Source organism: Arvicola amphibius, chromosome 6 (genome assembly GCF_903992535.2).
Source record: "Arvicola amphibius chromosome 6, mArvAmp1.2, whole genome shotgun sequence".
Lineage (NCBI taxonomy): Eukaryota > Metazoa > Chordata > Mammalia > Rodentia > Cricetidae > Arvicola > Arvicola amphibius.
In genome coordinates, this window is record NC_052052.2 from 91,419,285 (window position 1) to 91,433,147 (window position 13,863).

General features: G+C 40.7%; 1 protein-coding gene across 1 annotated transcript in view; it reads left to right on the top strand.

Moving 5' to 3' along the window:
* Positions 1–13,471, top strand: part of Enkur (enkurin, TRPC channel interacting protein) — a 32,390-nt gene extending 18,919 nt beyond the window's left edge. Inside the window, exon 5 of the mRNA XM_038335532.1 lies at positions 13,298–13,471. Within this exon, the coding sequence (XP_038191460.1) occupies positions 13,298–13,471 (174 nt within the window). The remainder of the gene's footprint in view (positions 1–13,297) is intronic.
* The last annotated feature ends 392 nt before the right edge of the window (positions 13,472–13,863 follow it).

Consider the following 13,863-nt stretch of genomic DNA (forward strand, 5'->3'; position numbering starts at 1 on the left):
TGCTGTATGTTCTCGAAGTTAAGAGCAAGCTGTCTTTCAGAAAGAAAGCCACAGGAAAAAATGTCCTTCTGGGACAGCAAGTAATGTGAAATATTCCCCAACTTGCTTGGAAACCCTTTGATATTTGAAAGTGTATAATGTGTACATTTTCTCTCAGAGGTAGGCACCCTGTGGTGCACTGTGGAAACATGTTCGGTTTTGCGTAATGAAGGACCAGAGGAAGCAGAGTCCCTCTGAGAATGTCTCTTCAGGATGCATCCCATGTGCCATTAAAAGCAGCACTGACCCATCTCCCTCTTGAGAGAGTTAAACCCGGGTGACAATGGCCTCTCCCTTTCACCATCCCAGTTCTCTGGTTTAATCTGACTCAACAAAGGCCCAAATCACCTGTTCCATTTCCCCAACCAATGTACCTTATGTAGTGTATCCTATCTTTTCATTGCTTTACCCAAATACAGAATTAAATCACTGAAACTCCATTGTCCCCCAAAGGATTCTATTCACTGTGATGTCCTTGTTATATAAGATACTTCAAACCCTCTTTTCCCCACTTATTTTGCTTAGCATGAATTACTTACCCAAATTAGTGTGTATTACTGTGACATTTTTCATGCACACACTTAATGTGCTTTGATTGTATCCAACCTTTCATTGCCTTCTCCTGAAGGTGTGTGGTTGATCGGCAGTTATGATTCACCAGACAAGCTTTAATATATATAATTCAGTTTTAATAAAGGAAAGGAAAGGGAACTTACAGATCCAAGGTTCCAGCGAGGAGCGCAGGAAAACAAAGAGCAGGCTGGCCACAGGCCCGCAAGATTTTATAAGTCAATATTAGCCTAAGGGGGACACGCCTTTAGACAAAGGGGGGACACGCCTTTAGACAAAGGGGGACACGCCTTACAAAACAAGGTTTTTGGCTAGGCTTCCCCTTCATCTCCCCCTTTTGTCTAAATAAGACAGAACCAAACCAAATACAACTATATTCAATAGGAACAAATAATAAATATAAAATTACAAACAACAAATAATATTAAGAAGAAACATATAACAAAAGTTTTACTAAGCATTCTATTTCAAGGAGTCTAAATAATGTAGAGGGTAACTACAATTATCTAATCTTCAACCCCATCAAAGATCTGAGAAGGGAAGTAATATTACTTAAGCAACCAGGAAGTACAAACAAGAAACTTCCAAAATGTGCAACAAATGACAGAGACAACTAACTACCTGGGCAGTCACCCAAAGTTTCGTTTTGCAATGTTGAGGCAACCAACTTTGGCTAAGGCCTAACACAACTGACATAACATTTTTCAAAGGCAAGGAACTTTTTGTAGAACTGTCCTACCCTGTCTTGGCAAGATAAGACAATCCTTTTTTATCCACTTATGGATATTCTATATCTTTGTCAGTAGTTGATATGGGCTTTTCTTTGCCCAAAAGCCAGTTCTGCCAAGAAGAAGACAAGCTCTCAGTGGAGTGCCTTTGGTGCTCAACATTCTCTCGGGAGTAGAGCAGTGTTGCCAGGAGTGATTGTGTCTCATAAGTACAAAACTCTAGGTTAGATTAAAGGCCATTTTCTACAGCTCTTCAAAGAGGTTGAAGATTATACTATCTATACTAAATATAATTTCTATGTATCTAAAAAACCTGAATATCCTAAATATAAATATGACAAACATATATGACTATTGATATATAATTCTCGATACCTATCTAACTTGGAGACTAAGAGAATAAACAACTGTGCAATAAATGAGGACAATATCCCCAAACATAAACAATGTCATTACACAAATAATATCAGAGGTAAAAATGTACATTGCAATATGATAAATATCTCAATATAACAATTGTTTTAAACAGAGGTAGAAGCATACTCTCATACAATAGAGGTAGAAGCATACTCACATACACTGTTCAATATACAAGAATCAACAACAATGCAATTTTCTAATAACAATAATTCACAAATACCAATCATCCCATCAAACCAGGTAATTCCCCCCTTTTTTTTATAAACACCCCTGAGTCCATATAATACCTCCCCCATCCCCTCAACCCTATACCAACTACTAAATGATGTCCCTAAACCAGAGGGCAAACTCTGTTGGGAAAGGGGGCATCATCCTCTTAGGTTGCTTCTAGCTGACATGGGGGCAACGTTCTTCTCAGGGGGTCCCGTGAAAGCAAATGATGGTAAAATTCCCAGAATAACATTTGGTCAAGGAAATTGTAACTAGCCTCTGAGTGTTTTGAGGAGGTCTGGCCAGAGTGTTGTCAAAATTGTGCACCATTTGAAACTGTCTTGTGTAGTTGGTACCAAAAAACAGGTCTAATTTTAGCGCTATTAAAAACATGACATCATAGTAACCAGGTGAAATTGATGTTGTGGGGCCCCATCTTCATCCTGGAAACTTCAAAGATTACTGAAGGAAAATTTGTTGTTTGTTACAGGAAAGGTAAACATTATCTACAAATACATATACAGACATATATATTCAATGGAAGGTATAATAAAGACAGACACAGATATGAGGAAAGGCAAAGAAAGTTTATCAAGGATCATCATCATCATCATCATCATCATCATTATTATTATTATTACTGTTATTATTCTGTCCCATTTCATGGCTCCTGACCTGAGACAGAAACTCTGAGACATCTCTTATCAACAGGCTTGGAATTGAAGAGGGACTGAGCCATAGTCCAACTCCAAAACCAGCTCTATATACATATAAATAAAAGCACAGTAATGTATATATTTATATCTATATCTATATATATAGATAGATGGATATATGTAAAAAAATGTTTTATACTTACTAAACATATTCGGGTTCTGTGTTGATCCATATTAGGTTGTAACTAGTGTCCATCCATCAGTATTTAAATATCCAGGGTCCCTTAAGTTCTTTGAAGATGAGTGGTTTCCTGTGGAGATAAGAAAAGAACCCTGCCCCCCAACCTATATGCTTTTCTTACCATCAGTATGATCATCATCCTTGTGAATGAATTATTTTTCTTTTCCAAGGGGCTTCTCCTCTTCAAACCGAACCTTTATTAATTTTGACGGTATCCACAATTTTTCCTCTCCTGTGGAGACAAGAGCAAAACCCCTTCCCCAATGCAGCACATCTCCTGGCTTCCATTGCGAGGTCAGCACATCCTTGAAATAAACTGGTTGATTTAATTCAGCAGACTTTTCCATTATCCAATGTCTTTCTGCAGCCGTTGTCCCCTTCTCATTAGCGTTGAGAAAATTCAAGGTTAATAAAGCACTATGTAACCTATTTCTAGGGGTATTTTCCACCCCTTTCTGTTTGTTTAACATATCCTTTATAGTTCTATTTGATCTTTCTATGACTGCTTGACCTGTAGGATTGTATGGTATACCTGTAACATGCTTAATATTATAATAAGCAAAAAACTGTTTCATTTTCCTAGAGACATAAGCTGGACCATTATCCGTCTTTATTTGTGTAGGTATACCCATGATGGCCATAACTTCTAATAAATGAGTGATTACTGAATCAGCTTTTTCTGAGCTTAAAGCAGTTGCCCATTGAAAACCTGAATAAGTGTCAATGGTGTGGTGTACATATTTTAATTTGCCAAATTCTGCAAAGTAAAACACATCCATCTGCCAGATTTCATTCCTTTGAGTGCCCTTTGGATTAGCCTCTGCAGGCAGTGGTGTTTGGTTATAAAAAGAGCAAGTAGGGCATTTCTTTACAATTTCCTTAGCTTGTTGCCATGTAATAGAAAACTCTTTCTTCAAGCCTTTGCTATTGACATGATGTTTTTTATGAAATTCAGAGGCCTGCAGCACACTACCAATCAACAATTGATCAATGTCTGCATTACCTTGTGCTAGAGGACCTGGCAGACCCGTATGGGATCGGATGTGTGTTATATACATAGGGCAAAGTCTGTTCCTGATCATGTCTTGTACCTGGATAAACAATGAGGTTAGTTCTGTATCATCAGGTATAAATTCAGCGGTTTCAATATGTAAGATTACTCTTTCTGCATATTGTGAATCAGTAACTATATTAAGTGGTTCTTTAAAATCCCTTACCACCATAAGAATGGCATATAATTCTGCCTTCTGGACAGAATCATAAGGACTTTGTTCCACCTTACTCAAATCTTCTGATTTGTAACCTGCTTTCCCTGATTTATTAGCATCAGTATAAAATGTACGTGCTCCAGTTATCGGAGCATCACGGATGATTCGAGGGAGAATCCAAGAGGTTCTCTTTATAAAGTTAAGCCTCTTGCTTTTCGGATAGTTGTTATTGACTTCTCCCAAAAAATTAGCACAAGCTCTTTGCCATGGTTCGTTATCGTCCCACAACTTTTTTAGTTCATCAGCAGTGAAAGGCACTATAATTTCTGCTGGGTCTATGCCTGCTAGTTGACGAAGTCTCAATTTGCCTTTTATAATTAATTCAGAGACTTTTTCCACATAAGTTTTTATTTTCTTACTTGGTTTATGTGATAAAAAGATCCATTCTAAGATAATATCATCTCTCTGCATTAAAATTCCTGTAGGAGAAATTTTGGAAGGCAATATGACGAGAATACAACTGAGCTCTGGATTTACCCTGTCCACATGTGTCTCTTGTAATTTTTCCTCAATCATTCTCAGCTCCTTTTCTGCTTCAGCTGTTAATTCTCTGGGACTGTTTAAGTCTTTTTCACCATCCAAGGTTTTATTTAAATGAATTATCATATCAGGTGTTATCCCAACAGCTGGTCGTAAGCTGGAAATGTCTCCTAACAACCTTTGAAAGTCATTGAGAGTCCGTAACCGATCTCTCCTAATTTGTGCTTTTTGTGTCTTAATTTTTTGCAAACCTATTTTATAACCTAGATAATTAACAGAATCTCCTCTCTGAATTTTTTCAGGAGCAATCTGCAATCCCCATTTAGGTAAAAGTATTTTTACTTCTTCAAACAGTCTTTCTAAAGTATCCATGTTTGAATCAGATAACAGAATATCATCCATGTAATGATAAATTATAGACTTGGGAAATTGCTTGCATATTATTTGCAATGGTTGATTTACAAAGTATTGGCACAGGGTGGGAGAGTTCAACATGCCCTGTGGGAGGACGGTCCACTGGTATCTCCTTGTAGGTTGAGAGTTATTATAAGTAGGCACTATGAAGGCAAACTTTTCTCTGTCTTTTTCTTGTAAAGGTATAGTGAAGAAACAATCCTTTAAATCAATAACTATGAGAGGCCATCCTTTTGGTAATAAAGAGGGCAGAGGAATTCCAGATTGCAGAGAGCCCATAGGTTGAATAACCTTATTGATAGCCCTGAGATCTGTCACCATTCTCCATTTACCAGATTTTTTCTTAACAACAAATACAGGAGAATTCCAAGGGCTGGTAGATTCTTCTATATGTCGAGCATCTAATTGCTCTTGTACCAGCTGTTCTAAAGCCTGCAACTTTTCCTCAGCTAAAGGCCATTGCTTTGTCCATATTGGTTTCTCAGTCAACCATTTTAGAGGCAGTGCTGTTCGTATCTCTGAAGGGCCATCAATTGCTTTGCATTCTTGTACAACCCAAACAGCCGGTTTCTGCCTTCTGTAATATCTTTTAATATTTCCCTCAGTGATATAGGCTCTAGAAGCAGCAGGAATGTTAATTTGGGTATTCCATTGCTGCAACAGGTCACGGCCCCATAAATTCACTGCAATATTGGCTACATATGGCCTTAATTTTCCTATTTGTCCTTCTGGCCCCATGCATTCAACCCATCTCGTGCTCTGCCTTACTTGAGATAGGGTTCCAATTCCCAGGAACTGAACATTTACATCCTGAAGAGGCCAATACGGTGCCAACATTCTGGAGTAATGATACTTACATCCGCACCTGTGTCCAGTAGGCCAGTAATAAAAATGCCATTTACACACACTCTTAACTTTGGTCTTTGTTCATTTATAAAAGTTTGCCAAAATACACATAACTCATCTTTCAGGCCATTTTTGCTTTTAACAGCAGGCATGGGGCTTTCTAATTTTCTTGACGAGGCATGTTCTCTGAAGTTACCAGAAATGACTGGACCACATTCGTCATGGGGGCCTGCGAGAGGCCCCCCATTGCGTTTCCCAGTGGCAACAGGTTGCCTTGTCTATCTCTTGTTGACCTGCACTCATTTGTCCAGTGTCTGCCTTTTCCACATCTCCTACATATACCTGAAGGCTGAGTCCTCCTATGTCTGTTATTTCTAGAAGAGGCATTATTATTATTATTATTATTTCTGAAAATCCGTTGTCTGCAATTCCTTTTAATATGTCCCATTTTGCCACAATTAAAACATTTGGTAACTTGATGCCTCCTTTTTGCATTAGAAATTGCTTCTTCTACCCATGCTTCAGTGCCATAGTCAAATGATTCAACATTCATTGTATGCAAGACCCATTCATCCAAGGGCGCTGATCTCATCTTTAAAGGCCCCAGGATCCTTTTACACTCCACACTGGCATTCTCATAAGCCAAAGACTCAATTATTATATGTCTTGCTTCTGGGTCAGATATCCCTATTTGTACAGCTTTAGTTAGCCTTTGTAAAAAATCACTAAAGGGTTCTCTCTGACCCTGTTTAACTCTGATATATGATTCCAGTCTCTGTCCTGGGTCTTCAACCCTGTCCCAAGCCTTTAAGGCTGCTGTAGTACATATGGATAAGGTGTGTTCATCATAATTAGCTTGTCCTAGAGGATCGGAGAAAAGTCCTTCACCTAGAATTTGATCTAGGGAGATCTCAATTCCCTTTGCTCTTTCCTGCTGTTCTAAAAGTTTAGCCTCTTGTCTGAACATGCATTTCCAATTTAATTGTGACCCACTCTCTAGAACAGCTGATACTAATTGTACCCAATCGTGGGGCGTTGCCTTATTGCTTATAGACCAAGTTTTGAGCATCTCTCTAACAAAGGACGAATGTATCCCAAAATTCATAATGGCTTGTTTAATTTCTTTGAGATCATTCATACGGACGGGTTCCCATGTATATTCCTTGATGACCCTAGGGTTTTTGGAACCAGTCACCTTTTCTGACGTTATTATTGGAAAGGCAGGTAGAACTTTATGGAAATTATCCCGGAGAGTTTTACTCATTGACGGAGTTAAATTTCACCTTTTTACCGTTTGCTCCTGTTCATCACAGTCTATAATTTCCTCAATCTTTTCTAATCTGCTTACTATTGCCTTCTGTAAGGCCTGGATCTCCTGTCCAGAATTATGCTCCAAGGCCTTCATGGAGGATTCCAAAATATGAAGTTTGTCCAGTAGAGTTAATATCTCATCCTTGGATAGAATTTTCATGGCATGAATTGTGCCTTCTTGTATTGACAATCTGTCAGCCAATCTGTCATATCCTTTAGACAAAGTCCGATTTTCACATTCAGCAGTTTTAATTCTCTCTGATAATGTTTCAGACAGGGACTGAAGTTTACGATCCAAATCAGCTGTTCTCTCCTCCGCAGCAATGAATCTCTCCTTAATATCAGACTGTAGTTTTTCTAAATTTTGCTCATTTGACAGAGTCATATCAGACAAAGCCCTATTCCCTTCCTTGAGAACTTCAAACTCTTTCTTGGTGTCAGTCTGAATTGTTTTTGCAAATACCTCGACCGACTTAAAGTTGTCACTCAAAACAATTGTGCCCTTTCTTAAGCATTCAACCTCTGTCCTAAGAATCCTGGTTTCATCCTGTAAGGACTTTATCATTTTTCTATTTTCAAACCATGTAAGGGAGAAACCAAATACGAGAAAAATTGCAAGCCCTATAAATATCCAAGTTATGGGAATATCATATGTATCCTGCAATATTTCTACCATAGTATAATTAAATAGGCTGCAGAAGCTTTCAACGGTGATATGGTCAGACATTTTTTTTTAATCAAAAGAAATTTTACCTGTAATTACTGTTCCCTGCCAGTAGGTGGCGAGGGCAGTAACCGCTCAGCCAAACCGAGTCTGCAGTACCGGCAGAGCTCGAATGCTGGGACGCAGGCAGTAACCACTAGTCTCCAGCAGGTCAGGGCCCAGGCCGAACTCAGCCAGGACTGGTGCTGCCTGAGGGGTTAGCGAGCTCAGACTGAGTCACCCGCACGCGTCCGTCCTTTGCTCCGTACAAGCAGGGCTGGGTCGGGCTAGTCTGGGCTGAAGCAATCAAGAGCCCAAGGCCGAGTCCCTGCCACGCAGTGCGGGAACTGGAGCTAAAGGCTCCCAAATGCCTGAGTTGGACGCCAAATGAAGGTGCGTGGTTGATCGGCAGTTATGATTCACCAGACAAGCTTTAATATATATAATTCAGTTTTAGTAAAGGAAAGGAAAGGGAACTTACAGATCCAAGGTTCCAGCGAGGAGCGCAGGAAAACAAAGAGCAGGCTGGCCACAGGACCGCAAGATTTTATAAGTCAATATTAGCCTAAGGAGGACACGCCTTTAGACAAAGGGGGGACACGCCTTTAGACAAAGGGGGACACGCCTTACAAAACAAGGTTTTTGGCTAGGCTTCCCCTTCATTCTCCTGTCTCCTCTCCCTCCTACTGATCTCTTTCCCTTTCTATTTCCTTGCCTTTTTGTTACTGTGGTAGTTTGAATGTAATTGGCCCCCATAATATCATAGGGAGTGGCACTATTAGGAGGTGAGGTCTTGTTGGAGGAAGTGTGTCACTGTCGGAGGGCAGAAGGGGGACTTGAGAACTCCTGTGCTCAAGATCCTGCTCAGTTTCTCAGTCTACTTCCTGTTGCCGGCTTAGCAACATGAAGCAGCTCCTTCTCAGGTACCGTGTTTGCCTGCACACTGCCACGATCCCCCGCCATGACGATGACAGACTAAACCTCTGAAACTGGGAGCCACCACCTCATTTAAATGTTTTCCTTTATAAGAGTTGCCGTGGTCATAATGTCTCTTCCCAGTGATAGGAACCCACACTAAGTCAGTTACCAATTTTTAAAATTAGCATTAGTGATGGGGTTCGGTAAGCATTTCACACATATGTGACTTGATACTTTGTCCTAGCTTGTTCCCCTCCCCTAACTAACCATACGCTGACCCTCTCTGGCCAGTCCCTTTCCTCATAAATACCTCTCCCTCTACTTTCATGTCGCATGGTTCCATCATCCTCTCTTTCTACTGTTTTGCGTAAGATTTCCTCCTCCCTGCTCAAGACCTCTCTCTGATCGTATGGCATACACACATACACACACATATTAAAATTTTATCTTTATGTTCTCTTTATGAGGGAGAAAATGTTATATTTGTCCCTAAAAGTCTGTACTATTTCCCTTAAAATAGCTATTTTCGAGTGTTATCCTTTCCTGCAAATGGAATGCTTTTGTTTCTTTAAGGCCCGACGCACATGCTGTGCACCCTTACCCATTTTCCTTATCATATGGTCTGTTGACAGAGATCTGGGTTTGTTTCCTTTCCTACCTCTTGTGAATACTGCATAGATAAACATGGAAATGCCATGATCTCTCTAGTATGTTGATTATGAGTCCCGCTGGTACTTAACCAGGAGTGACGTAGCTGGGATGCAGTGTGTGTATTTTTAGAGAAAGTCCTATGGAATTTCTATAGTGGTACCCGGCTCATCATCCTACAGCAGTGTAAGGACTCCTCTCTCCACATCCTCACCAGTCTCTGTTGTCATTTATGTTTTTGAGCCATCCAGCAGGGGTGAGATGGGGTCTCAAAGAAGTTTTAATTTGCATTTCCTTGGTGGCTAAGGATATTGAACATTTTTAAGATATTTATTGGCGAACATTTGTATTTCTTCCTTTGAGAAGTATTTGTTCAGTTTCTTAGCCAAAGTACTGGTTGATTTGTGGTTGTTTTTGTTCCCCATTCGGAAGATAGTATCTTCACGCTAATGATTATTTTCTTTGCCATTAAGAAACTTTTCATACATTTTAATTTTATCTTGCATGTATGGATGTTTTACGTGCGTGTGTGTGTGTGTGTGTGTGTGTGTGTGTGTGTGTGTGTGCAGCTCATAGATGTCTGGTGCCCAGACAAGTTGTTGAATCCCCTGGAACTGGAGTTAGATGTTATGAAATACCATATGGGGGTTGTAAATCAAACTGTGGTCTTCTAGAAGAGTCCTTGCTCCAGACCCCGAAGAAGCCCTTTAATTTTGTGTAATATCGTTTGTCAGTTTGGGGGGTTATTTCCTGTGCTTTAAAGAAAACCCTTGACTATGCTGGTGATTTCAAATATTTCACCTGTATTTTTCTCCAGTAATTTCAAAGTTTCAAATCTCACATTAAGATCTCTTTGGCCCATTTTTGAATTGGTTGTAGCATGGTGTGAGCAGTTTCATTCTTCTACACATCGAAATTCTATTTTCTCAGTAGTATATTTTAAAGAAACTGTCTCTTTTTAATGTATATTTTAGACACCTTAATCAAGAATTAGGTGGTTATATCTCTGGGTTTATTTATAGATACTCTATTCTATCCTATCAGTGTGCATATCTATTTTCATGCCAGTACCATGCTGGTTTGTTACTATAGCTTTGTAACATAATCTGAGATCAGGTATTGAGATTCCTCCAACATTGTTCTTTCTGATATGGATGATTTTGACTATTCAAGGCCCTTGAAAACTGAAAACTGACACTTCTATGTTCAGAGGTGGAGGCAGGCTCAGTTAAACTAGTGGACTCCCTCCCATCTTTCCCAGATTTATACTGATGCTAAGTCTCTATTGAAAAACTACAGACGTTCACCAGGTCTGTCTTCACTCTGGCAGGTTTCCTTTCCTTACCAACAATCTCTGCTGACCACAGGTAGCGTTTCAGCCTCTGGGCTTGGCATGTCTCTCACCCTCCAGATAACACGGTGGATTGTATCCCTGGGGTGGCTACTGCTCTAGCCAGAGATGACTCTTGAATGTGGACCATCTACTATCTGCCTTGGGAGTGTGAGAAGGAGCTGCAGCACTGAGCTCCAATCAAGCAGAAACGGTCTTCATCCTAGCAAGAACTCTAGACAACTTCTGCCATGTCGGAGAGAGATGCAGCTGTCAGGTGTATCGACCATGCCTGGCATGTCAGGTTTCTGGGCTCTCTGGCCATGAAGGTCAGAATTCGTGGTCCAGAGATTGTTCACACCAAGAGCAATCTGACTACAGGACTATTCTGTGTTGATGAAATCTGTTCCAGGTCCCCAGGGTCAGATTATCATTCCCCATGCACTTCCTTGCCCAGCTTCCTGTCACCTACAGCCTGGACTTGTCAGCATTCAGCCTGCTGCTTTCCACTTCCGTCTCCAGAGTCTTCCCACATCCTGAGGCTATGGCAGGCCAAGCTGAGGCCTCAGGGAAGCTTGGTTTTTTTTAATAGATTATTGCTCAAGATGCTAACTGGCTGCCCTGAGTCACCCAGTGTGACACTGTGGGATTTCTCACTGTCTCACCAAAATCCACAGCTGGAATTGCAGCCTGTGAATGCTGTGTTGTGCTTGTCCCAGTGGTGGGACTGCCTGTCTCATGCATGGCTCACCTTTCAGAAACGACCCAACTTGTCCTTCTCCTTATTCTTAAGGCAATTGTCATTTTCTCTGCCCTTTTGGGACATCCTTTTACTTGTTTTGTGAATTTACAAAGCTCTTTTTTTTTTTTTTTGGTTTTTTTTTTTTTTTTCGAGACAGAGTTTCTCTGTGGCTTTGGAGCCTGTCCTGGAACTAGCTCTTGTAGACCAGGCTGGCCTCGAACTCTCAGAGATCCGTCTGCCTCTGCCTCCCGAGTGCTGGGATTAAAGGCGTGCGCCACCACCGCCCGGTTTACAAAGCTCTTTTTGTCTCTAAAATGGAGCCTGCATTTTCTTAGTGTGGGTGAGTATACACTTGTATGTAAGTGTGTGTATGTGTATGCAAGCATGTGCGTGTGTATGAGAGCATGTGCGTGTGTATGCATGTATACATGTGCAAATCAGAGGTCAATGTGGGGTGACTTCATTCACGGTCTACCATATTTTTTGAGAAAGGCTCTCTCGCTGAACCTAAAGTTTCCCAATCCAGCTACAAGCTCCACAAGCTCCTGGCCTCTTCTTGTCATGTGTGTAAATAAAATTATCTATGATCTCACAATGACAAAGAAGCAGTGCTAGTTTATAAAACCTCACTGAATGAATTCCATCAGTAGCTTAAGAGCATGTTGTCAGTGGAGCCCCCTGGTGCGCTGTGATGGGAAACGGAACGAGGCAGAGATGGAAATGGCATTTATAGCTCCTAAGAGGTCCTTAGTTTGAATCTGTTGATTTTAGAGCCCATAAAACATGAACCGTGTTATTGAATTAGCATGTGTTCTATGTTTAATGATATTACAGCCATGTCTAGAATACATTAACAGGAAGGATGGACCCCCTGACTATGTGGAAGATGATTTATTCTTTATAATATATTGAAAAGATATATAAAAGGTCATTGTAAAATTGAAATTTTTTCTTACAATAACATTTTGTCAAATAAAATATGATATGCCAGTCAAACAACCAGGCTTCTGATGTGGCTTCTGTGTTGAAGAATATGGATAAAACAGAAAATTCTGGGTAGGAGAGTGAAATTAGGGAGTGGGGTGGTATGGTCAAAAAAGTGCTTTCTTTGTGAACATGGGGACATGAGCTTGAGTTCCAGAGCCCATATCAGAATGCCAAGCATGGTGACGTGTGCTGTGAACCAGCAGCGGTCAGGAAGAAACAGGTGGATCCCAGGGTCTAAACAATGAGCCCCAGGCCCGTGAGAGACCCTGCCTGAAATAAGTACAGGAATGGTCCTGAAGATGACATGTGAGATTGTTTCCAGCTTCACTGACTTGTACACACATGCCCATGCACACTCATAAATGCACATGTGTACACAAATATATAAACATGCATTAGGAAGTAAAGCTTTTCAAATAAATTTTTGAAAAATATTTTCCAAAGCCAGCTTTGACTTGGGGCTACCAATTTTCAGATAGTTGGTTTTGACCAAAACATTTGCCATGAGCTTGGTGCCACTCTGCACTTACACATGAGACACTAAAAACAGTGACAGTGACGGAAGTGAATACTCCCAGCAGAGATGGCGCAGACCACAGAGGGCAGGGCGTGGCTTCTGTGCCATGTCCTCTGCTACTGTGGCCAAGTCCTGGACCAATACGTTACCATTTCTAAAGCTGCTTTCAGGAGCTGTTTTCACCTACTCACTCTTGGTTACTGGCACAGTTTCTCACTACTTCCTTTTACAGTGTCTGTATTATTTCAAGGCTTCTCTACCATTTGCAGGGGCTGAAGAAGAACTGGGAAGAGGTGCACAAAGAGTTCCAGTCCCTCTCAGTCTTCATAGATTCCATCCCGAAGAAGATTCGCAAGCAGAAGCTGGAAGAAGAGATGAAGCAGCTGGAACACGACATCAGCGTCATCGAGAAGCACAAGATCATCTACATTGCCAACAAGTGAGAGGCATCGCAGGACAGGAACAGAAGAAGGAAATGGGGACCATGGACGACGTCATAATAAACCCATGCTTTCAAAGAGGGCCATGAAGAGAATAGAAAGTCTTCACTAAAACTGTAGGAAATGTTGAAAGAATAGCTGAATTATTCACTGTCCTAGAGAAAATTTTCTCTTCCAATGTCACGGTTCTACTTATAAACAAAGCATTAAAGTTGGAAGCCGCAGCCTCGGTCTGCATTCTGTGATGTCAGTCCTGTCACTCTGTCCTTGTTTCACACGAACATTAATTTTGGACCTTGAAAAATAAAAACACTTAGCACTTAAGGTTTTTTTTCCCCCCTCTTCACTGGGTGATACCAAGAACACAGTTCAAAAAACCACACGACTACCAGAGA